Here is a 23,154-nt window from a genome sequence, read left to right on the forward strand (position 1 = left end):
AATTATTAAATCTAATTGTAAATAAAAATTAATACATTATAATCCAACAATACAATCCAACAGATATTGTTTATATACCACTATTATTACTGTCTTATTTATGACTAGCGTAGTCATTTGTGAAAGATACTATTGCCATCTGGCGCATTAGTTTCTCTTCTTCGTAACTTCCATTCGAGAAAGTACACGTGCTTATAACAAAATGCAGAAGGTGAGAAATTTAGAATTTATAAATAAATTTAATAATTTCTATTGATTTAATTTTATTGAATAACATAAAATTTATTGTTTATTCATTTATTTTGTAGAAACAAAAAGAACCTATCCATTCTGTGCAAGTATTTGGGCGCAAGGTAGGTACACCATACCAATTCCCCTAACCTATAAATTATATGTACTTTTATTTTAATAGAAAAGTGCTACTGCAGTAGCTTATTGTAAACGAGGCCGTGGAAATCTTCGCGTAAATGGAAGACCATTGGAATTAGTTGAACCTCGCGTTTTGCAGTATAAATTGCAAGAACCTATTTTACTTCTTGGCAAGGTGAATAACAAGTTTCATTTATCTATTATAATAATGATAATAATAATAATAATAATAATAATAATAGTAGATTTTTCTAAAACTAAATAACTAACTTTAAATGAAAGTTAATTATACGTTAAAGATTTTGGAATGTTGAACTTTATTTTAATATACGGTGACTCGCTTTAATATTCAAATACCATAGATTTTCAAATACGATTATCCTGTATGTGCTTACTGATAGTTAAGTTAAGGAATCCATGGGGTTTTCTTTTTCTACTAAGTAGTACATTTCTTCTAATTGTTAGAAATATAGATTTTATTTATTTAATTAATATAATTATCTATATAACATAATATAAAAAGAAAAATCGATATAAATCAAATAAATTAAATTATTTTATTTATATATGTTGTATGCAAGCCAGTGGTCTAGCTTGCATACAACATATATGAAAAGATAACAAAATGACAATCGTATTTAAAAAGCAACGATGTTCTAATAATACAGCGAGTTTGTATATAAGTTCAAGGATTGTGGTACTAATGCTATGTTAACCTCACATATTAAATATTTTTGCAATTGAAAACAAAATTGGTAAATGATTATTGTAACTTCGTAGGAAAAGTTTGCGGGTGTCGATATAAGAGTTCGAGTCAACGGAGGTGGTCATGTAGCACAAATATATGCCATTCGTCAAGCTATTTCTAAAGCTCTTGTAGCTTATTATCAAAAATGTAAGTAATACTAAATATACGCCAAGTATTCATATATATTTTATTCTCATTTATCTATACATATGTAAATACTATTCAATGACAAAATTAAACAGAAATATTATATTTCATTGTAGATGTTGACGAAGCGAGCAAAAAGGAAGTCAAGGATATCCTAATCCAATATGATCGTACTCTTCTGGTCGCAGATCCAAGAAGATGCGAACCAAAGAAGTTTGGTGGTCCAGGTGCGAGAGCACGATATCAAAAATCCTACCGTTAATATGTTTATCATATTATATAATATTTATACCGTTGAATACAAAAAAAAACAAATTTCTGCAAGCATGATTAAATCATAAAAATTACTGGACTCTTAATTATTGATGTTTCTTGTATTTTTTTTAATTCCCTAACGAAAGAAGATCAGGCTTTCGGGACACCGATTATTTTTAAATTCTACGCTACTCTAGAAATCCTAATCGTTGAAAGTAATTACTTAATTAGTCGAGATACTCAATCTTTTTAACAAAGTAAAGGAAGAATTTTCTTATATTGGTAATTTCAAGTATTAAAAAAAATAATAAGTAATATTAATTTAGCAAACATTTTAATTGCATATTGGGTTGTGTACAAATATGTAAACTTTATTTAACACTTCAGAACATACGTCTCCCGTATCACAGTCGTTACTATCGTGATAAGAAACTCACGCCTATTGCGTATGTGCCAAGAGCGAAATTTAAATTCTACGAAAATAATTTTAGGTTATATATCAAGTACAATACAATATCAAATATTATTTTTTTGATAATATATATTAAATATTAATATTATTAAATTAAAAATCATCTAATTTTGGACGAGGACGTAATAAATATGTCATTATCATTTTAAAATACTGGTACACTTATAAACACAACTTTTAAAATACTAGGTATTCGTATATCTGGGGCATTCAACGCTAAATCGGACGGTTTTAAAAATGTTTATTTTTGATTTCTACTATTTTTTGATATCTTTTAGTACCCATCGAAAAACCCACGGAGTATAGATACAGTCCGAACGTAATGTTAAAAGAATGGTATCAATTTATGGGACAAGATATCTTGCCGGTAGGGCGCGCTGCTTTTCACAGAGTACTCGTTTAAATATTTACGCGGGAAGTCTTGTTGTTATTGACACTTCTGAAAAAAATTATTTTGAGAAACGTGGAATTGAAAAAAAGTTTAAGGAAATTTTTAGAAACCTCAAATGTTTTCAACTCAGCAATATCGAGAAGTTTAAGAGATAATCTGCAAAGTTAAAAACATCTGATATTAATAAATCATAATACAAAAATCAGTAGGCACCAAACCATTTTGTTTAAAAAAAAAATAGATTTATGCGAAGAACAATTTTAAGAAATTGAGTTTATAGTTCATTTTTAATCTTTCCATGTAAAATTATTAAAAATTGTCTCTATGAAAACTTATTAATAAAGATATTTTTAAAAATTGTCAAATGCCTATTTATTTGAGTATCACGATAAATATACTTGATGAAAAAAAAAATAATAAATAAGTTATTGTCAAACATATTATTTATTAATAGTACAAATAAAACATATTTAATATTTACAAACCAAATTATTATAGTTTTAAGAGTATCCGGAATATTGCTTTCGTAATGGAGAATTTTAAATTATTTTTTAAATTAGAGTGATTAATTTTTTTATTGATTTACTGAGCATTTCAACATTCTTTAGAAAAAAATAAAACTAATTACTTCTATATTACATACAAAAAATAAAAATGTAACATTTTTCAAATATTATTTAAAAACTACACAAATGTAATAATCAATTATTTGTTAATAAATTTGTTGTAAAATTTTTAATATTATCTTGAGATTACTCACTTTTGGTGCTTTGAATAAAGCCACTTTTCCTAAATTCTCCTCTGCCTTTCGGCCAGTAAGGCAACCATAAACGGCACAACACTTTCCCATTTTTTAATAAAAATTATTCTAAAAAAATAAATTAATAGTTTATATTTAATTTAAATGTAATAATAATAATAGTATCGGTACGCTCTGAATACTTGCGCTACTAGTGGCAAAAAAGAGAACTATGATCTGGGTCAAGAAATGACTACCACAAAAAGTGGGGAAAATCCTATATCGTTCGGACTCCTGGTATCTATCCTCCGTGGAAAAACCCTTCCTCTTAAATTTTGGCATTTTTTTAATCATCCGTTCCAAAAATATCGAGTTTTCAAAAAAAAAAAAACAGCTCTTTCTGTGGTTTTTAGCCCGTAACTTTTTTAAAACTCATCCACATGAAAATTACGATTCCACATAAAAGTTTTATTTTTCAATGTACTTTTCGAAAAAAAAAATTCAAAAAAATTATTTAAAGTGTCTTAATACGTCATTTTCGATTTTTAAACTTTAAATTGCATTTTTTAAAGTGAGTGCATATTTTGATTTTCTTCAAAATTTTTTACAGCAAACTACTACTAATTCCACAACTTTTTAGGCCGGTCTGGTCGTGGGCCTTCGATAATTACTATTTTTTTTCGATTTTTGAAAATTAAAAAAAAAATTTTTTTTTATTTTATTAAATTTTGTCATTTATTTCTTTCATTTAATGTATTTTGAAACACTTTACATATTTTTTTATTATAACAAACGTAGGAAAATCTTAATTACTGATTAAGATTAATAATTAACAAAAATAAAAAAAGTCTTAATTTATTTTCGTGATTTTTTGAGAAATTTTGGCAGTCCATTATCCAATACAATTTTCTGTAATGAAATAGCTTTTTTATGTGAATAAAAGCATTAAAAAATTCATTTCAAATTTAAAAAATCATTTTATGATTTTTTTGCGTAGTGGCGTTACTGTTACCCTTTTTTCTCATTAATAGTCATATTGATTTTATTTTTGTATCATAACCTCTTTTGTTATTGTTTACTATTTAATGTCTTCCAGTAAATTTTGTGTATTTTAATTTGTTGCTGCGAAATAAATATTTAAAAATGGAAGCAAAAGCTAGGTTTAGTAGATGTTGCAATCCTTTAAAATTAGTTAATCATCCTGCGAGTAAAGGATTAAGATTAGCTTCGGCAAAGCTTCAAGAATCATGGAATTTGTCGCGTTTCGATTACTTGTGCTCAACTTGTAGGAAGACATTAGGATCTCTTAAATCGGTTGCATTTGGATCAAGTCATAATATTAATGAGTGTGATGAAAGTGACAATGGATGCAATACTGGAGATGAAGATTCTGATATCGATGGCATTATTGTTGACGATAATGTTTCAGATGATATTAGCAATACTGAATACTGTCAGATAACTGATCCGATATCTACTGGTGATTCGTTTTCCTCAGGTATTCTTTATTTTTTACTCTCGTATTTCGAAGTTAACTTTGAATATAACATTTATCTGTTTCTTTTTTCCGTTTTGTTCAAGGATTGAAGTCATTGTCAGGAGAAGAAGTTACCCGTACGATGCCGGTTTTGAGTCTCAACTCAACTACCTGTTATCAACCAAGCATTGCTTTTATTAAATATTCCTCAGATAGATAAATATACAATTAATAATCCAATTTAGTTGAGTGAGAAGTACAATGAAATTTGTTCTACATTTGCAACATTATTGGGATTAGATAATGTCTCCAATCATTATGAGAATTCAATCAATTAGAATATTTTAATAAATCCCAAATCTAAGTTTGATAGTGAAGAAACGACTAGAGCTCAAAAATTACAAATTTTAACTATATTGCCTAGTGATTGGAGCATTCAAAAAGTTTGTGACATTATGGGTGCTACGAAACACATGACAATAATGTTGAAATCATTAAAATGAAATAAAGGTGTACTTTCAGTGCCAGAACAAAAAAAAGGTACATTTAAAGAGATCTTCGTTTGTAAATTACAGTTTTTAGGTACAGTCCTTTTTCTTATAACTCAATAACTTATATTGCTTCTAGGACGTCCCTTATCAGACGATATTAAATGTAAAGTCATCGAATTCTATAAAAATGACGATGTGAGCGTAAACTTACCTGGCATGAAAGATTTCATATCTGTACGCAACGATAATGGTTAAAGAGAACACGTCCAGAAAAAACTCATACTCTACAATTTGAAAGAACTGTACGTTACTTTCAAAGAACAATATCCAGATGATAATATAGGATTCTCTAGCTTTGCATCATTGAGACCAGTTAACTGTGTGCTTGCAGGATCCAGTAGTACGCATACTGTTTGTGTATGTGCCATTCATCAAAATATAAAACTTATGATGTTGGGTAAGTATTATGAAAGTTATCTTTTTCAACTGTAAAAGTTAATAAATTTATTTTCTGACAGGATTTAACTTATCAACGCTAACTCGTAATACGACTGTTCCTTTGGTACACTACAGTGATTGTTTCAAGCTAATTCTATGTTCCGATCCGTCACCCAATTGTTACTTATCAAAATGTGAGAAATGTCCAGGAATCGGTGGCCTTCAGCAGCTATTGGAAAGTGTATTTGATGAAAATGCTATAGATGAAATTAATTATAAGTATTGGATATCGAGTCCCCGCTGTAGCTTTGAAACACTCACTAAGAGCTCGTCAGAATTTATTGAAATATTTTGTGAGCATATAAACAATCTTTTACCGCATGATTTTATTGCCAAATCGCAATCTGCTTTCATGAAGCAGGCAAAAGAATCATTGCAAGATGGAGAGTTTTTAGCTGTTTGTAATTTTGCAGAGAATTACGCGTTTATAATACAAGATGCAGCGCCGGGATTCCATTGGAACAATAATCAAGCGACAATTTTTCCTGTAGTCATTTACTTTAAGCAGAATGGTGAGCTTACGCATCGAAGTTAGATAATTATTTCTGACAGCATGAACACGATGCAATTGCTGTCTATGTTTATTTGAAAATTGTTACCGATTTCGTCAAAGAATTGAATCCCAATGCAACTAAAATTATTTACTATTCCGACGGCGCTCCACACAATTCTCACTTTAAAAAATGCAATTTAAAGTTTAAAAATCGAAAATGACGTATTAAGACACTTTAAATAATTTTTTTGAATTTTTTTTCGAAAAGTACATTGAAAAACAAAACTTTTATGTGGAATGGTAATTTCCATGTGGATGAGTTTTAAAAAAGTTACGGGCTAAAAACCACAGAAAGAGCTGTTTTTTTTTTAAAACTTGATATCTTTGGAACGAATTATCAAAAAATTCCAAAATTTAGGAGGAAGGGTTTTTCGATATATATAGTCAAAATGGCGGTACAAACTACGGAGACAGCCGAAATTAAACGGAAACATCCGAATAGAGGTTTTTGAAGTGAAAACTTCTTTAGAATGGGTGTGATTTGAGAAAAAAAAACGCGCTAATGTAGTGGGGAAAGGAAACCAGCGATGTAGTGTGGGAAGAAACTGCATTAATACTAAATGAGAAGAGAAAAAGAGACAAACATATAGGATTGAGCCTGCGAGAGAATGAGACAGAATAAAGCTGTACAAGTTTTTCTATTCTTGGTCTTTGCTTCGTAGTCCCACTCCTGGCTACTAAGCTTTGTATATGTGTGTGTTGTGTGCGACTGCATACTACGAAGCGTAGACACATACAATAATTTTGATACAAAACCTGTTTGTAGGTAGGAGTGATAGAAAGGTAATAGAATAAACAGAAGAAGCATGTAGGCGACATAAAAATAAGGTACAACGAATCGACGGTCGAAATAAAAAAAAAGGTGTATTAGTATATTACATACCTAGGGCGGTAAAGTAAGAAATGTTTCAGAGCACATGTAATTGTTGTGCGAGGCGAAGCCGAGGTCAATAAACATGTGCTCTGAGGTTTTCTTATTTATTGCCCAAGGTGTGTATACTTTTTCTGCTCGACGTAGGCGGAAAGCGGTAACTTCGTTTTACACAGCTGGCGGAAAGTTGACACTTTCCGCACGGAGTGGTGAAAAGTTTTTTTTTGTAAGTTGTATAAGTGTGTAAGTCTGTGTGAGCTAGAAGGGTTCCCAAACGATACCGATAGTTCGTTTATTTTAATTATAATATTTGCATATTCAGGAAATTTATACTAATTTTTCAATAAAAAAGAAACATTGCTAAATAGAAGAATTCTATCTTAATTAACACTATTTGGAAAGTGATAGTTTTTGGTAGCTATTCACACCCTAAGATCATACCGATGCCCTTTGATATATATGGTAATAATATTATAATAAATAAATCCTACAATTATCTTACTCTTGTTACTCTGCATTCGTCTTATTCTCTAGAAACTTAGTTTTTTGAAGGTTGTATTTCTAACACGTGTGATCTGCCTAAATGATTTTTTTTTTAATTGGGAGATTTCTGTAAGACGCGTAGTAAGGTGATGTAATAGTAATAACACGTACGGAACTAAAAGACTTTGGACTTCCTGCGGGCGATAGCGTGGAAAAAAAGTAAACATCAAATATGGCATCGTTGATTCTAACGATCGGTGACAAGAATAAAGACGTTTTTGTTGGTATAAGTGAAAATGTATTTAATTATTTTAAAGTTTTTGATGTATATTTCACATTTATTTTTTGAAGTTTCGCTTTTGTATTTATCGTAATTCTACAGCTAAACATTTAAAAGACTTAAAAAAAAACCTTAATAAAAAATACCTTCACTTATCCGCCAATGTCACAAATATCTAATAGTCCGTAATTTTTATATTTTAATAAAAAAAAACTATTGTTGCAAGAATACTTTTAGTTTGATAGTATGAATATTATTATACAGTAAATTTAAATTTTATTTATATTTTCGTATTGTAGCGAGCAATAGGTTAACGGTTATTTTAAAAGTTATGGTGAGAGTAGAAGGAATGGAATTTAGGTAGGGACTGATTTTAGAAAAGGACTGCAATCTACTCAGTCTTCGGCAGTCTAAAAAAAGTTTTAGTTCAGTTTAGGTTTTGTGATAACTTTCTAACGGATATGCTTAGTTCTTTTACGTTCGTCGTACAATAATATGTATTTTCTTATCTACCAATTAAAAAATAACTAGAAGTTTGGACCAATCAGGTCGATGAAAACAGTTCATATACCATTCTAATAGATCATTATTATTTATAGATCATTTTATTAATTAAAAAAAAATTTAATAATAAATTTATAATAATTATTATATATTTATATAATATTTAATATAAATATTAGTTATAAGACTGTGTTAGCATAACAGCTGCTAGTCTCGGGGAATGAAAACTAGTTTGTAGTAGTCCCCAGGATGGGTGGGTCTCAGTCACCACGACACAGCGCGTCCTCAGGTTGCGGATAGAGGAAGGGCCTCTTTGTCCTGCATAGGGACGGAGGTTAGCTGCGAATAAATTGAATAAGCAGTCGCGGACAGCCGACTTAGAATTAGCTTTCCTGTTCGGGGGTTGAGCGTAGATCTGATTACCCCTCACCGTAAAACGACTTTATCGAGCATTAATAAATACCGCCATGGATTTTACTAGGGTAAAAGTTTCCCAAGGTAAACTAGTCCTCCGTTCGGATCTCCGTCGCGTTACAAGAAACTACATGGGCCGGGGAAGGTTCAGGCAACGCGGGGGCGTATACCCTTTACTATGGAGGGTCGGAGATCCATAGTTTCAGCGTCGGGTTCATGATTAGGAAAAGAATGCTATCCGCGGTAAAAGACATTAGGTTTATAAATGAAAGATTAGGATTGATCGTATTTCAGGGGCGATGGTACACGATAGCGATTATTAATGTGCACGCGCCGACGGAAGATAAAGAGGACGAAGTTAAATATGGGTTCTACGAGGAACTTGAGCGCATCGTGGATCAATTGCCGAAAGATTACATGAAGATAGTCGTAGGAGATTTTAACTAGAAAATCGGTAAAGTGAGTTTTTTAGACCAACGATCGAGCCCGAGGGTCTCCATGAGGAAAGTAACGATAACGGAGTAAGGGTAATTTACTTTGCGGCCGGGAAAAATCTCATTGTTAAAAGCAGGTTTTTTAAACACAAAGATATTCATAAACAAACCTGGATTTCCTCGGACGGAAATACGCATAACCAAATGTATCACGTTCTGGCAGATAAACGACGACACACGACACACGAACTTACTAGATGTTAGGTCGAACAGGGGGGCGGATTGCAACTCGGATCATTTTTTGGTTATTGCTAGGATGAGGAAATGGCTTTTCGTAAATAAGACCAATGGACAGCGGATAGGAAATAAACGAATAAACGTAGAAAATCTTACCGAGGGAGAAAACGGAACAAAGTACGTGGCCAAAGTAACGAAAAGATTCGCGTCCGCAAAGAAAATTGACGAAGCAGATAAGAGTACGGATAAAAAAATAGGCAAAAATACGCGACGCGATGGTCAAATCGGCGGAAGCCATCATTGGTTTTTGTAAAAGGCACAAAAACAAACCATGGTTCGACGAAGAATGCGAGTTAGCCATCAAAGTCTGAAACGAAGCGCGTATCTCGTTGCTGACCCAAAACACGGATCTAGCCCGGGACCAATTTTACAATATAAGGCAAACGACACACAATTTAATTAAGAACAAGAAGCAACAAGTTTGAAAACAAATACTTGAAGAAATTGATGAAAATTGCCAAAGCAGTAACGTCCGTGGTATGTACTCGGGGATAAATAGACTGAGAAAGAGATTCCAAGCTAGGATTCCGGATCTAGTGAAAGATACGAACAACAATTTAGTTTCGGATGCAACGGATATATTGAACACGTGGAAAAATTGTTTTAATCGGTTATTAAATATAGAATCCAAGAACGACCGGGAAACAGAGAATTTCGAGTTCCATACGGCGGAACCTATGGTTAGTGAACCAACTATGTTAGAGGTAAAAAGGGCGATTAAAAAACTAAAAAATCATAAGTCACCGGGTAACGACTCGATTCCTGCGGCAAAATTGTTGACATACGCGGACGATATTGCTTTGTTAGAGGACCACAAAGAGTCATTAATCAATAACGCGAAAATACTAATAGATAACACGAAAGATCTGGGGCTACAAATAAGCGCCGAAAAAACCAAATATATGGTCACTAATAGAGTTCAGAATATACCTAGTACTGAAATTTTGGTCGTCCAGAATAAAATTTTTGAAAAGATCAGCAACTTTAGGTATTTAGGATCAATCATAAACCAGACGAACAAAATTAACGAAGAACTTAAGAAAAGAATCAATTTAGGCAATTCATGTTTTTATTTAGTTAACAAATTACTCAACTCGCGGTTGCTGTCTAGGCGATTAAAAATCAGGATATACAGGACAATCATCTTGCCGGTAGTCCTTTATGGTAGCGAAACGTGGTCGCTTATGTTACGGGACGAAAAGAAATTTAGGGTTTTCGAAAACAAAGTTCATCGTAAAATCTTCAGTGCTAAACGCGATGAGGACACGGGCGAATGGAAAAAAACTCCAAAACGTAGAAGTACATCGATTGTACAACAAACCGGACATTATTAACGTCATAAAATCACGCCGATTAAGATGGGCTGGTCACGTGGCGCGCATGGGGGAGGATCGAACGGCGCACAAAATATTGGTCGGTATACCAAACGGGAAAAGACCACTAGGTAGACCGAGAGGTAGATGGGAGGATAATATTAGAAGAGACCTGAAAGAAATAGGATACGAAGACAGCGAATGGAAGGATCGCGCTCAGGGACGGGAACAATGACGGGATTTGATATTTGGGGCAATGGACTTTCCAGTTCCTAACGCTAACTAATAATAACAATAATAATAATGATAATTAAAATAATAATAATAATTAAATTATATAATCTCGCTCTCCTAAAAAGGTTTATAAGGTAAGACAATTTTTGTTAATGCTAAATCTTGAGATTGCATGTAAACTTGAATTGTCCCATTGAATACCGAATTAACAAAAATTGTCTTAACTATTACACCTAAGAATAATATATATAAAGACTGTTTAAATTTACGTATTATTTAAACGTCCAAATGTTTTGTAATAAACCATTTTGTTTATCAAAATGATCCAAACGCAAATATTAGCGATATTTTCTTTTGAATATTCCTGTAAGACGCGTGCAAGGTGACTCGTAATAATAATAACGCGTTCGGAAGAAAACGACTTTTGACTTCCCGCGTGTGTTAGCAAAAAAAAAAGTAAACATCAAATACGGCATCGTTGGTTCTAACGATAGGTTACAAGAATAAAGACGTTTTTGTTGGTATAAGTGAAAATGTATTTAGTTATTTTAAAGTTTTTGATGTATATTTCACATTTATTTCTTGAAGTATTCTTCGCCTTGGCAATTCTGGGTAGGCTCAAAATTAGTTCTAATCTTCGATGATCTAGAAAATATTCAAGTAAGATTTATTGAATTTACTGCACTTTTTTACAAACGATAAAATCAAATATTATTTTTTTATTTCGAATTTTATTATATCAATTTATTGTTTTATTTTTCAGATTCTTTTAAAAAGCTCAAAAACTGATAAGAAAAGTTTCCTATATTACTTTATTAATCATACCTTGGGCGATGGATTATTTACAGCACCAGATAAATTATAAGCTCTCAGATGGTTTCTTTTTAATTAATACAAAACAACTACCAAATTCAAAGAATAATTAAGTACGTTTTAAATATTACTTACAAAGTATTGCTGTTAATAATAGTTTTTTTGTACATTTTCATAAAATGTCTACACATAAACACATGTTTATGCATGTATAAAGATATCCTTTTCTAATTTTTTACTATTAAATATATAAAAAAAAAAACAAAATAAGAAAAACAAGTAAAAAATATTTTCTTATTTGAAGGAAAAAACATTTATGTACAACTTATTATGAAAAAAACATCGAAAAATAAATACTAGATCCAAAATTCAATGCTAAAATAATTTCATATTATATGGAGTCATTGAGTAAGAATTCAAAAAGGCTAATAAACGTTTTAGAAAATACAAACGGAGAAAACTTAGATTTTTCTCATTACGTACATTTATATACGTTGGACAACTTACAGTATTTGTTGAGTCTTAGAAACTGTAGAATTTTAAAAATATTTAGACATGTACAAATCCATAAAAAATTATTTTCTTTTTTTCTACTGACAGATAGCTTATTGGAATCTGATTTAAATTTGCAAAACAATCAAGACTGCAAACTAGATAAATATATGAATGAGTAATAATCAAAAGAAAATTATTACACTTTTAATATAACATAATATAACTTTATATTTTTTCTTCTTATTGCATTTTATTTTTATTTAGTGTGATGGATATAACTATGGAAAGATTCTCAAAATTGTGGTTGTATCCCAATATTATATTTAAGAATTCATCTTTAGGAAAGCGGTTACATGAAAATCTCACATACATAAATAATATAACAAACGAGGTAAGAATAAAAAATAAATTTTTGTTCTAAATTTCTTGATCGTAATTATATAATACAGTTTTAAGAAAAATCATATTTTATTCATACTTCATATATATTTATATATAACTTTTATTCGTTAAGATTATAAAGAAAAAGAAAGAGTCAATACAGGAAGAGAAATTTACCCGTGAAGGAAATGGTCCATATGCGATAAATTGACAAAAATAATAAATATTATCGTCTGATAAATCTCAAGAGTATCGTTTCAACAGGTTTCAAAGTAAAGGACATTTTTAAGTCAACATTTTCAACTAGTACTGGATTATATATTTTAACAGTAAATGTTTTAAATAGATAATCCAGTACTAGTTGAAAATGTTGACTTAAAAATGTCCTTTACTTTGAAACCTGTTGAAACGATACTCTTGAGATTTATCAGACGATAATATTTATTATTTTTGTCAATTTACTCGCATATGGACCATTTCCTTCACGGAAGTAAATTTCTCTTCCTGTATTGACTCTTTCTTTTTCTTTATAATCTTAACGAATAAAAGTTATATATAAATATATATGAAGTATGAATAAAATATGATTTTTCTTAAAACTGTATTATATAGTTACGATCAAGAAATTTAGAACAAAAATTTATTTTTTATTCTTACCTCGTTTGTTATATTATTTATGTATGTGAGATTTTCATGTAACCGCTTTCCTAAAGATGAATTCTTAAATATAATATTGGGATACAACCACAATTTTGAGAATCTTTCCATAGTTACATCCATTACACTAAATAAAAATAAAATGCAATAAGAAGAAAAAATATAAAGTTATATTATGTTATATTAAAAGTATAATAATTTTCTTTTGATTATTACTCATTCATATATTTATCTAGTTTGCAGTCTTGATTGTTTTGCAAATTTAAATCAGATTCCAATAAACTATCTGTCAGTAGAAAAAAAGAAAATAATTTTTATGGATTTGCACATGTCTAAATATTTTTAAAATTCTACAGTTTCTAAGACTCAACAAATACTGTAAGTTGTCCAACGTATATAAATGTACGTAATGAAAAAATCTAAGTTTTCTCCGTTTGTATTTTCTAAAACGTTTATTAGCCTTTTTTGAATTCTTACTCAATGACTCCATATAATATGAAATTATTTTAGCATTGAATTTTGGATCTAGTATTTATTTTTCGATGTTTTTTTCATAATAAGTTGTACATAAATGTTTTTTCCTTCAAATAAGAAAATATTTTTTACTTGTTTTTCTTATTTTGTTTTTTTTTTTATATATTTAATAGTAAAAAATTAGGAAAGGATATCTTTATACAAGCATAAACATGTGTTTATGTGTAGACATTTTATGAAAATGTACAAAAAAAAAACTATTATTAACATCAATACTTTGTAAGTAATATTTAAAACGTACTTAATTATTTTTTGAATTTGGTAGTTGTTTTGTATTAATTAAAAAGAAACCATCTGAGAGCTTATAATTTACCTGGTGCTGTAAATAATCCATCGCCCAAGGTATAATTAATAAAGTAATATAAGAAAACTTTTCTTATCAGTTTTTGAGCTTTTAAAAGAATCTGAAAAATAAAACAATAAATTGATATAATAAAATACGTAATAAAAAAATAATATTTGATTTAATCGTTTGTAAAAAAGTGCAGTAAATTCAACAAATTTTACTTGAATATTTTCTAGATCATCGAAGATTAGAACTAATTTTGAGCCTACCCAAAATTGACTATTAAATTTTTGTGACATTGGCGAATAAATAAAAGTATATTTTATTAAGTTTTCTTTTAAGTCTTTTAAAATGTTCAGCTGTAGAATCACGATAAATACTGCTACAGATTTATACAAATTTTAGCAAGAGTAAATGAGAATATACAACAGCAAAACTTCAAGAAATAAATGTGAAATATACATCAAAAACTTTAAAATAACTAAATACATTTTCACTTATACCAACAAAAACGTCTTTATTCTTGTAACCGATCGTTAGAACCAACGATGCCGAATTTGATGTTAACTTTTTTTTTGCACGCTAAAGCACACGGAAAGTCGAAAGTCGTTTTGTTCCGAACGTGTTATTACTATTACGAGTCACCTCGCACGCATCTTACAGAAATAATCAAAATAAAATATTGATAATATTTGCCTGTGGAATATTTCGATAAACAAAACGGGATATTACAAATCATTTGGACGTTTAAATAATATTTTAATTTAAACAGCCTTTATATTGTAGACGATAGAACTAGTATTTTGTTCTTTTCTTTATATTTTATTTTCTCTTTAAGGGGTAACACCACTATAGAATTTTCAAAACATCGATTTTTGTTTTTTTAGCTTGAAGTGTACTTTAGACATCTAAAAACATTATGCACTTGGTCCCGAAGCAAAACAAATATTTTTAACATGGCGAAATTTTATTTTTTCGAATCGTCTCAAAGCGCCTCGAATAGTGATAACAAAACTTTAAACGCGTTTTGCTTGAAACTACATTTTTAAAACTGGGCAGACTCAAAACTCGAGCATCATTTAACCGATTGACTTGAAATTTTGAAGATAGTTTGATAGTTGTATTATCTACAGAAGTACGTATCCGATTTTTAATTGAATAAAAACTTTTTTTTTTATAAACAATTTTCTACATTTTTTTTCGTCGAAAAGTCAATTTTTTTTTTCAAAGTTGTGCCATTTTCACAAAATTTGACTTAGGAAAAAATCCGTATGTACTTCTCAAGATAATAGTACATAGATTAGGAATTTCTTTTGTTTTTTATTCTGGGTCTCATAGTTGTCCAGGTATAAGTCCGCCCGTTTTAGTAAAAAAAAAAAAACAGGGTTTTGTTCAGTCACGAATACTGACTATGCCATTTTCTATCTAAAATCAATAAAAATATTTGTGTACATAGTTCAATATATGATTAACCAACCCTCAAAAAAAGAAATTCTATTCCTCATTTAGTTTTCGCAAAAAAAGTTCCCAAAAAAAGGCTTTTTTTCGGGCTCTATAGTGGTGTTATCCCTTAAATACGCTATCGATCTTAATGAGAGAAAACTCCACTCAGAGATTAAGAGGAATATTCTAGGAGGGCCATAATATCAAAAACAAACTTAAGAATTAACGAGATATATTGATGCAACGAAAACCTTTGTACAGTGTTGGTCCCTTTGAGAGGTTTCAGTTTCCTATGTAAACACATGTGATACAATAGAAAGTCATGATATTCCAATATTCTAGACAAAGTTCATTATGCATAGTTTCCACTACCAAAACCATAGGCTGTACACATCGGTGGACTATAGGGGTGGATCCTTTTGCTATTGGTCAATAAGATTCATAATTTCCTTCTCTCTCCAAAGGGGTGTAGCTCATTTCTGATATAAATATGTGAAAAGAAGTAAGAGAGCGTCCTTATAGTCCACTAATTATACAATCAGTCTGTCTGTATATATCCGTCTGTGTATTATCTGTTATATCAGTCATTCTGCAAACCAATCAGTTTATCAATCAATCCGTCAGTCGGTCTTATATTTATTACTGTTTTGTATTCTGTATTCTTACAACCACGCCACTTTTTGTAAACATTTATAAATACTGAACTCTGACAGCTCTGAAAAAAATATTCTGAGAAACATGGAATTAAATAAAAGTTTAAAGAAATTTTTAGAAACCTCAAACGTTTTCAACACAGCAATATCGAGAAGTTTAAGAAATAATCTGCAAAGTTAAAAACATCTGATATTAATAAATCATAATACAAAAATCAATAGGCACCAAACCATTTTGTTTAAAAAAAAAATAGATTTATGCGAAGAAAAATTTTAAGAAATTGAGTTTATAGTTCATTTTTAATCTTTCCATGTAAAATTATTAAAAATTGTCTCTATGAAAACTTATTAATAAAGATATTTTTAAAAATTGTCAAATGCCTATTTATTTGAGTATCACGATAAATATACTTGATGAAAAAAAAAATAATAAATAAGTTATTGTCAAACATATTATTTATTAATAGTACAAATAAAACATATTTAATATTTACAAACCAAATTATTATAGTTTTAAGAGTATCCGGAATATTGCTTTCGTAATGGAGAATTTTAAATTATTTTTTAAATTAGAGTGATTAATTTTTTTTATTGATGGTAAATATGAGTTAAAATAATTTCGAATTTTTTCGAGATTTTTGAGATTTAATTTTTCTTTCCGTAGCACTTTTATTAAAACATTTGACAAGAAAATGCCCCCGCATTATTAAAAAATTTGTTTGTTCTTTCAAATATTAATTCTTTCTTATTCTCATCACAACCAATAAAAATCGAGATATTCCTTTTAGAAACATCATCTAATATTTCAAACATTGTGTCAATCTTCACTGTTTTTGTACCAACCACCATTAACACAACTTCTTCTAAGCTTTTTATTTAATTTAATTTATTTTTACATTCACGAGTCAAGTTAACCAGTCCGTATTTACGTGTAATAATAATAATAGTATCGGTACGTTCTGAATACTTGTGCAGCCAGTGGCAAAAAAGAGTACTATGATCTGGGTCAAGAAATGACTACCACAAATAAGGTGAAAAATCCTATACCGTTCGGACTCCTGGACTATCCTCCGTGAGTGGCGACATAAACTGTAGAATAATTTTGCGGTTAAAATTTTGTTTACAGTATTATTCATTATTATAATTCAGAAAAATAATCCTAAATTTTTTAAAATTTGTGATTTTAATTTATCAATATTTTATTTTCAAAAACTAATTATTAAAAAATGGTGAACTCGTGTTATTTATGTAATAGAAAAGCATCTAAAGCTGACCATATTTCAATGCATAGGTAAAAATAAAATAAATACTTCCAGAATTCAATAAAAATGAATTAATTTTTTACATTGTTCTAAGCAATAAAAATAAAATTATTCATTATCATTTTATATTTGAAAAAAAATTTTATTTTCCTCGTAAATAAAATAAAAAGTTATTATAAAAATATATTTTATTTGAATTACTCGACACGCGTTTTCCCGTATGCAAACGATGCACAGAACTGAGCTGGAAGCTCGGAGGATAAAGAAGGTGACATTATCTGTCTCACTTTGTCGGAACAGCTTCTACTTATGGAAACTGTCCATATAGGAGTTTGCATATATGAGCAGTGATCCCAGAGACTTTAGTTTGTCTAATCGACGAAAATTATCGTACACACCGGAAAATTATCGTACGCACAGGAAAATTTTGAATTTGTTGAATTTGTCGGATTAGATTTAAAAAAAGTAAAAGTTCCAACTTTTTCAAAGTTGATAACCTTTTTTTTTTTTATTTGATAGTTGGCTGAGTTTAGTCGGCGGTTCGATAAGTCCACCGGAAACCACAAAATCATAAAAAAATTAGTCTTCAAGTTCAAAGAAGTTGTCGTAGGTATGGCGTACGGCAGGGAGAGAGATCAGATCGTACAGTGGTGGTTCTTTCTTCTCGAGATATCGAATCAAAACCGCATGGTAAACCCGTTTACCGTTCAATTTACCCGTTTGCAAAATTTGATGGGTAAAAGAAAAAAAAAGAAAAAAAAGATCATCAAGTTTTCTGATTTCCAAATTGCACAGTGATAATTATCGTAAAATCGAAAGTTATCGTACAGGCTGAATTTTGGATCGTACAAAGTTTCAAATTATCGTACGAATGGGATCATTGCTATAATCGTTACTTGTCCATTTTACAAACCATTCAGTGATGTGTACGTCAACGATAGTTACGCTTCTTGTGGATATAAAACTAACTAAATAACATGGCATTGAACCTTGTACTATGATCTTTGGCAGTAGCGCGGGTAGGAAAATTTTCCCTAGCGGCAAAAATATGAACTAGAACAAATAGGTTACTGTACATTACCAATATAAACAAAATAGAGAACGTAGAAATTTTTTTATAAAATTATCATTGTCTTGTAATTAAATTTAATAAAATGAAACTTACATTGCAAGAAATTTTTAAATTTGCTTGCACAGAATCAAGCAATAAAAGTTTTGTTGATGGTGAAAGTGTATTAAATGCTGGACATGTGATTAAGTGTGGGCAAGTACCATGTAGTGATTGTAATATTGTAAGTATTTTAGCTTTTTGTTTACAAACTTCACATATTAAAGATAATCCACATGAAATAACTGGTGAAATATTAAAAGATGGTCGAATAATTGGAATGGGTTGTTCATGCAAGGGTGATTTAAGTGGTACTTGTAAACATATTATAGCAGTATTGCTCTATTGTAACCGGTAAGATATTTTATCATATTTACATTACCTATTGTGATTACTCTGTGACTCCAACAGTTTATTTATTATAATTGTTTTTCAATTTTATAGAAATGATTTGGAGAGTTTGCAAATGATCACATACACTGATAAAAAGTGCATAGGGAACCAACCTCATAAATCATCACTAGAAAAATATGAAGCCAAGCCATTGGACGAACATGAATGTTTTTCAATGTCGAGAAAAAAAATTTTAAATACTAAATATCGAAAAAAAAAACCCCTACGAGACTAAAGCTAATGATGACAACACTAAATCCAAGGATTCAGATGAAAATTTCCAGCTGTCTGAGGAGGAAAATACAAAAATAAGAAACTTAATGGTTGCTAAACTTGAGTCTTCTGCTTTGGCTTTACACATGTAAATTTTTTACCAGATTTTTCATTCTTTTATTTTCGCAAGCAATTTTTAAAATAATCTATATTATCAATTTCTATTATTTGTATATTTTAATCTTCGAATTGTTATTATTTTATTTATAAATTTTTTTTTTAAGTTATTATACAAAACAATCATGTTTTTCTTTTTATACAAAACATATTAAACTATTACGTGAATTAATTTTTAACTTCTAAGTACGATTTTTTTTTCAAATTAAATAAGAAACTATTACAAATAAATTATTTCGGAATTTTAATGATTTACTGTTTTCATTCTATTATATACTTTGTGTATTTTCTATTTTCAGAATTGGAAGACATGAAGCTATCCAAATTTCAAACAATAATTAAATCTCCTCACAACTTATTTTATAATTTATACTCCATGTGACGATAAATTACTGATAATACCTATCAGCTTTGATATAAAATACGCTTAAAATTTATTGTATTCCTTAACAAAAATTTATTTTAATAAAATGGCTCTTGTAGCATGTAAACACGGTGATAAACAAAAACAAGATTGAAAAATTTTTACTTTTGTTAAATGTTGTATTAATTATGTAATTTGTAAGAGTTAAAAAGTTCATAAATTAAAGTTTGCTGACGTTCTAAAATGTAATAAATAATATAAAATAAAGTACTTATTATAAATGAACCTACCTCGTAGTTTAAGAAAAAAACTCATCATTTTTTAGTATTGGTGCACTCAAATTTACTAGACCGCAGATAACATTAAAAATTTCTTCAACTTTACTGAGAAGACACATTGGCATTTTGTCGTTTAAGATATTAAAACATTTCAATTGTTGTTTACAGCGTTCGATATGAACGAACGCTTTAGCAACATTGTGATTTAATAATGATTCTGTCTTGGAGAACTGAGTTTTATCTCCAAGAAATATTGGTGATATAAAAGTCACGTCATATTCTTTACAAAGATTATCAACAGTTAATCCTCTGTTTGCTAATAATGCATCTTTTTTATCCATTTTTTTTAACAAATTACTTTGCTCAAAAATCATATTATCCGAAATACGTCCACCGTAAGGTTTGCTTACAAAAGAAATTAATCCAGCTGGTGTCATGCCAGTCATAAACTTTACAGTGTACGTACTTTTATAATTTGAGTAAGTTTGTAATTGGCAACATAATTTTGAAGGTTTCTGGATGCGAACCTCTGTACAGTCAATAACTACGCGAACATTTTCGAAGCCTCTAAAACATTTCGGCATATTTTTTAAAATATTATACTTTGTTGGCCAATAGATAACAGGTTTTAAACACAGATTTAAATTATTTATCATATCGAAAATAATATCTTTACATATATCTTTAGAGCATTTAAAAAAATTGCTAATACAGCGTAAGATAAATTCTGCTTTAGCATCATAAAAGTCATCAAAATCATTTCTCGCAAGTCAAATCTTGAAGATGTTTTGTGTTTTGGTCCTACAGTTACGACTAATTCTTCCAGTAAATTTAATACTTCAAAAGTAGGAATACCAGTCAGTGTACTTAATTCTTCTTTTGATGCAATTGAAGAAGAGAATTTTGGGATCATTAAGTCACTTTGAACTTGTATCCCTATACTTTTACATTTTTTTAAGAAAAGTGCATTTTTCTTAGTAGAACCGCATATTGTCTGAGGTCCAATACAATTTATGTTATTACTAATTTCTTTTTCGTTTCCATCGTCATCTTTTTCTTCTTCCTCATTTTTATCACCTTGATCTTTCTTCCTCTTCTTCCCTTTTTTTTCATTTAGATTCAATTTTTCAATATCATTATCTGTCACTAATTCTTTTTTTAATTGATCTTCCAAGTATTCTTTCTTCTTGAGAATCTATTTGTTCTATAGGATAAGAACATTCTTTGGATGATCCTAAAGGAAGATTTTGACTAGGAACACTTATTTTTTTTAAATGAGATCGAGTTGAATCAATAGCTGTAACAACACACACACAAAATAGAAGCATGAGTAAATTTACTGATTTACCAATTTATAATAAACAGAAAAAATAATTGTTAAAAACACTTACTTGAAGGTAAAAAATCATTTTTAATAAAATGGAGTGAACAAACTCTCATACTGCGAGTTATACTTTTTTTAATGTTTAGCGCTTGTACCCAAGCTATATGTCTATCAATTATTTTTTTTCACCAAATTTGTTTATTTGATAAACAAATTGTTTGTTACGAGGTGGAAAATGAAAAAAACTTATTTCTTCATCACGACAAGCTTTACTTGTACAACCATTTACACAACAACACACTTTACTTTTATTTTTTCTTGCTAGGAACTCCATAACAAACAAACAAAATTCTTACAACTTTTTAGTTTAACGATACTAGTTATTTTTAATTCCACATTTAATAATAAGTAAGCAAGTCATAAAATTAAAAATATAAATATTTCTACATAAATATCGTGTAATTGCTATCAGCTGTCAGCAATTTGGTACATTTACACTAATTTTGAATTTAGCCACCAGATAGCGTATTCAAGTGCTAGAGATTAGGGATCCTATAGGAGGGACGCGTCATGTACATTGCTGGGGGACAGGAACTCGTATAGTCACGTGATTGCGCGTGAATGATTCAATTAACCACAACCGTTAATACATAATAAAGATAAACATGGCTGCGCGATGCAACGGAAGCTGTCCCCCACATTTTCACCCTAGCAATGTACATGGCGCGTCCCTCCTATAGGGTCCCTACTAGAGATCCCAACATAGAGACTAGACAAGGAGCACGATCTCAAACGCAGTGATCCCAGAAACTTTTGCTTGTCTTATCGACACAGTGCCGTAAAATTATCTGGTTTTCAGTAAAAGTATCGTACGCACAGGAAAAGTTTCCATCTCAAGTTTTTGACTAGGTTAACAAAGATTTTCCGGATTTCCAGATTTTTTTAATGCAAAAGTGCAAAAAAAACGTGTAAAAATATGTGTTTAATTTATTCAACAAGTCGCCCTTCCTTTTTCGAAGTGTGAAGAAAGTTAACTGGTGATCTTTTTCATAAATAAGACTGTGTAGGGCAATAGGAAGCGCTGCAATCGAAACATAATCGAAATATATCGAAAATTATCGAATTATCGTAAATTACCGTACAATTATCGTACGAGTGGGATCACTGCTCAATCGTATTAATTGCCAAAATCTGTCCACGCAAATCGTATATTTAGGTTTTCTTGTTTCACCATTAGGGTCGCTAATATGCCCTTTGTACTGTTTTGAATATAGTAACATACTGATGCGTGAAGTGAGCAAAGAGTTCTTAACCCTAATACTTGTATGTAAACAAAAAATAATAACAAAAATAAAATATTAAAAATAAGATTAATAAAAAATTATAAATATAAAAATGGGCAGAGTGTGCGCAGTTAAAAATTGCAATAGTGGGAGTGCAACTGATCTTATACGAAGACGGGAATTAACTATTACTTTTATCTGACTGAATTTTATTATCAATAAAATTTACATTTAATACTATTTTTTTCTAAATGATTAGGATTTAATCTAAATTTATTATTATTAATATTACTATTTACTCAATTTTTTACGATTATTAAATAATTATTTATTTAATTTCAATTATTTATTCTTGAACAACCTAAATGATTACCCTTTGTTTCGTATTATAATTTTTTTTTAAACTGCCGTCTTATTCCCTTTCCATTTTGGTACAAGGCGAACACGGGTGCCCTCTTATTTTTATATCCCCTTTGTATACATGGAGCTTGTGCTCCTTGTCTAGTCACCATGGATCCCA

General features: G+C 29.7%; 4 protein-coding genes and 2 long non-coding RNA genes across 7 annotated transcripts; 3 read left to right on the plus strand and 3 right to left on the minus strand.

The window, feature by feature from the left end:
- Positions 1-100: 100 nt before the first annotated feature.
- On the plus strand, positions 101-1,623 carry LOC107071389 (small ribosomal subunit protein uS9). The gene is made up of 5 exons (XM_015330357.2): positions 101-211; positions 309-353; positions 413-544; positions 1,150-1,264; positions 1,381-1,623. The coding sequence occupies exons 1-5, from the start codon at positions 203-205 to the stop codon at positions 1,524-1,526; spliced, it is 447 nt and encodes a 148-aa protein (XP_015185843.1). The 5' UTR covers positions 101-202; the 3' UTR covers positions 1,527-1,623.
- A 419-nt stretch (positions 1,624-2,042) lies between these two features.
- LOC149031758 (uncharacterized) lies at positions 2,043-3,950 on the minus strand. The gene is made up of 2 exons (XR_016177426.1): positions 3,143-3,950; positions 2,043-2,430 (listed from the first exon to the last, which is right to left on the minus strand). It is a non-coding gene; the product is annotated as an uncharacterized LOC149031758 (long non-coding RNA).
- Positions 3,951-4,128: 178 nt separating this feature from the next.
- LOC107071387 (uncharacterized) lies at positions 4,129-5,541 on the plus strand. The gene is made up of 3 exons (XM_089174989.1): positions 4,129-4,619; positions 4,703-5,138; positions 5,226-5,541. The coding sequence occupies exons 1-2, from the start codon at positions 4,265-4,267 to the stop codon at positions 4,816-4,818; spliced, it is 471 nt and encodes a 156-aa protein (XP_089031115.1). The 5' UTR covers positions 4,129-4,264; the 3' UTR covers positions 4,819-5,138; positions 5,226-5,541.
- Positions 5,542-6,000: 459 nt separating this feature from the next.
- Positions 6,001-9,429, minus strand: LOC149031759 (uncharacterized). The gene is made up of 2 exons (XR_016177425.1): positions 9,297-9,429; positions 6,001-8,617 (listed from the first exon to the last, which is right to left on the minus strand). It is a non-coding gene; the product is annotated as an uncharacterized LOC149031759 (long non-coding RNA).
- Positions 9,430-11,495: 2,066 nt separating this feature from the next.
- LOC107071388 (cytochrome P450 4C1) lies at positions 11,496-13,323 on the plus strand. Of its 2 annotated transcripts, XM_089174988.1 has the most exons (5): positions 11,496-11,630; positions 11,734-11,896; positions 12,384-12,453; positions 12,543-12,669; positions 12,793-13,323. In XM_089174988.1, the coding sequence occupies exons 3-5, from the start codon at positions 12,446-12,448 to the stop codon at positions 12,868-12,870; spliced, it is 213 nt and encodes a 70-aa protein (XP_089031114.1). In that variant the 5' UTR covers positions 11,496-11,630; positions 11,734-11,896; positions 12,384-12,445; the 3' UTR covers positions 12,871-13,323. The 2 variants fall into 2 exon arrangements, with proteins under 2 accessions (XP_089031114.1, XP_089031113.1); XM_089174987.1 differs by having other exon boundaries at positions 11,734-12,453.
- A 6,492-nt stretch (positions 13,324-19,815) lies between these two features.
- Positions 19,816-22,675, minus strand: LOC107071368 (uncharacterized). Its single transcript, XM_089174986.1, has 2 exons — positions 21,419-22,675; positions 19,816-21,324 (listed from the first exon to the last, which is right to left on the minus strand). The coding sequence occupies exon 2, from the start codon at positions 20,681-20,683 to the stop codon at positions 20,048-20,050; it is 636 nt and encodes a 211-aa protein (XP_089031112.1). The 5' UTR covers positions 20,684-21,324; positions 21,419-22,675; the 3' UTR covers positions 19,816-20,047.
- Between the last annotated feature and the right edge of the window lie 479 nt (positions 22,676-23,154).

This window comes from Polistes dominula, unplaced genomic scaffold, assembly GCF_049000335.1.
Source record: "Polistes dominula isolate Pdom_NZ unplaced genomic scaffold, Pdom_raw_medaka contig_78, whole genome shotgun sequence".
In the NCBI taxonomy this organism is placed as follows: domain Eukaryota; kingdom Metazoa; phylum Arthropoda; class Insecta; order Hymenoptera; family Vespidae; genus Polistes; species Polistes dominula.

Coding starts and splice junctions, on each gene's coding strand:
- LOC107071389 (XM_015330357.2), top strand. Junction 354..412: donor TGCAAGTATTTGGGCGCAAG/GTAGGTACACCA, acceptor TTATTTTAATAG/AAAAGTGCTACTGCAGTAGC. Junction 1,265..1,380: donor TGTAGCTTATTATCAAAAAT/GTAAGTAATACT, acceptor ATTTCATTGTAG/ATGTTGACGAAGCGAGCAAA.
- LOC107071387 (XM_089174989.1), top strand. CDS start 4,265: ATGGAAGCAAAAGCTAGGTTTAGTAGATGTTGCAATCCTTTAAAATTA. Junction 4,620..4,702: donor TGGTGATTCGTTTTCCTCAG/GTATTCTTTATT, acceptor GTTTTGTTCAAG/GATTGAAGTCATTGTCAGGA.
- LOC107071388 (XM_089174987.1), top strand. CDS start 12,179: ATGGAGTCATTGAGTAAGAATTCAAAAAGGCTAATAAACGTTTTAGAA. Junction 12,454..12,542: donor CTAGATAAATATATGAATGA/GTAATAATCAAA, acceptor ATTTTTATTTAG/TGTGATGGATATAACTATGG. Junction 12,670..12,792: donor TAAATAATATAACAAACGAG/GTAAGAATAAAA, acceptor TTATTCGTTAAG/ATTATAAAGAAAAAGAAAGA.
- LOC107071368 (XM_089174986.1), bottom strand. CDS start 20,683: ATGATAAATAATTTAAATCTGTGTTTAAAACCTGTTATCTATTGGCCA.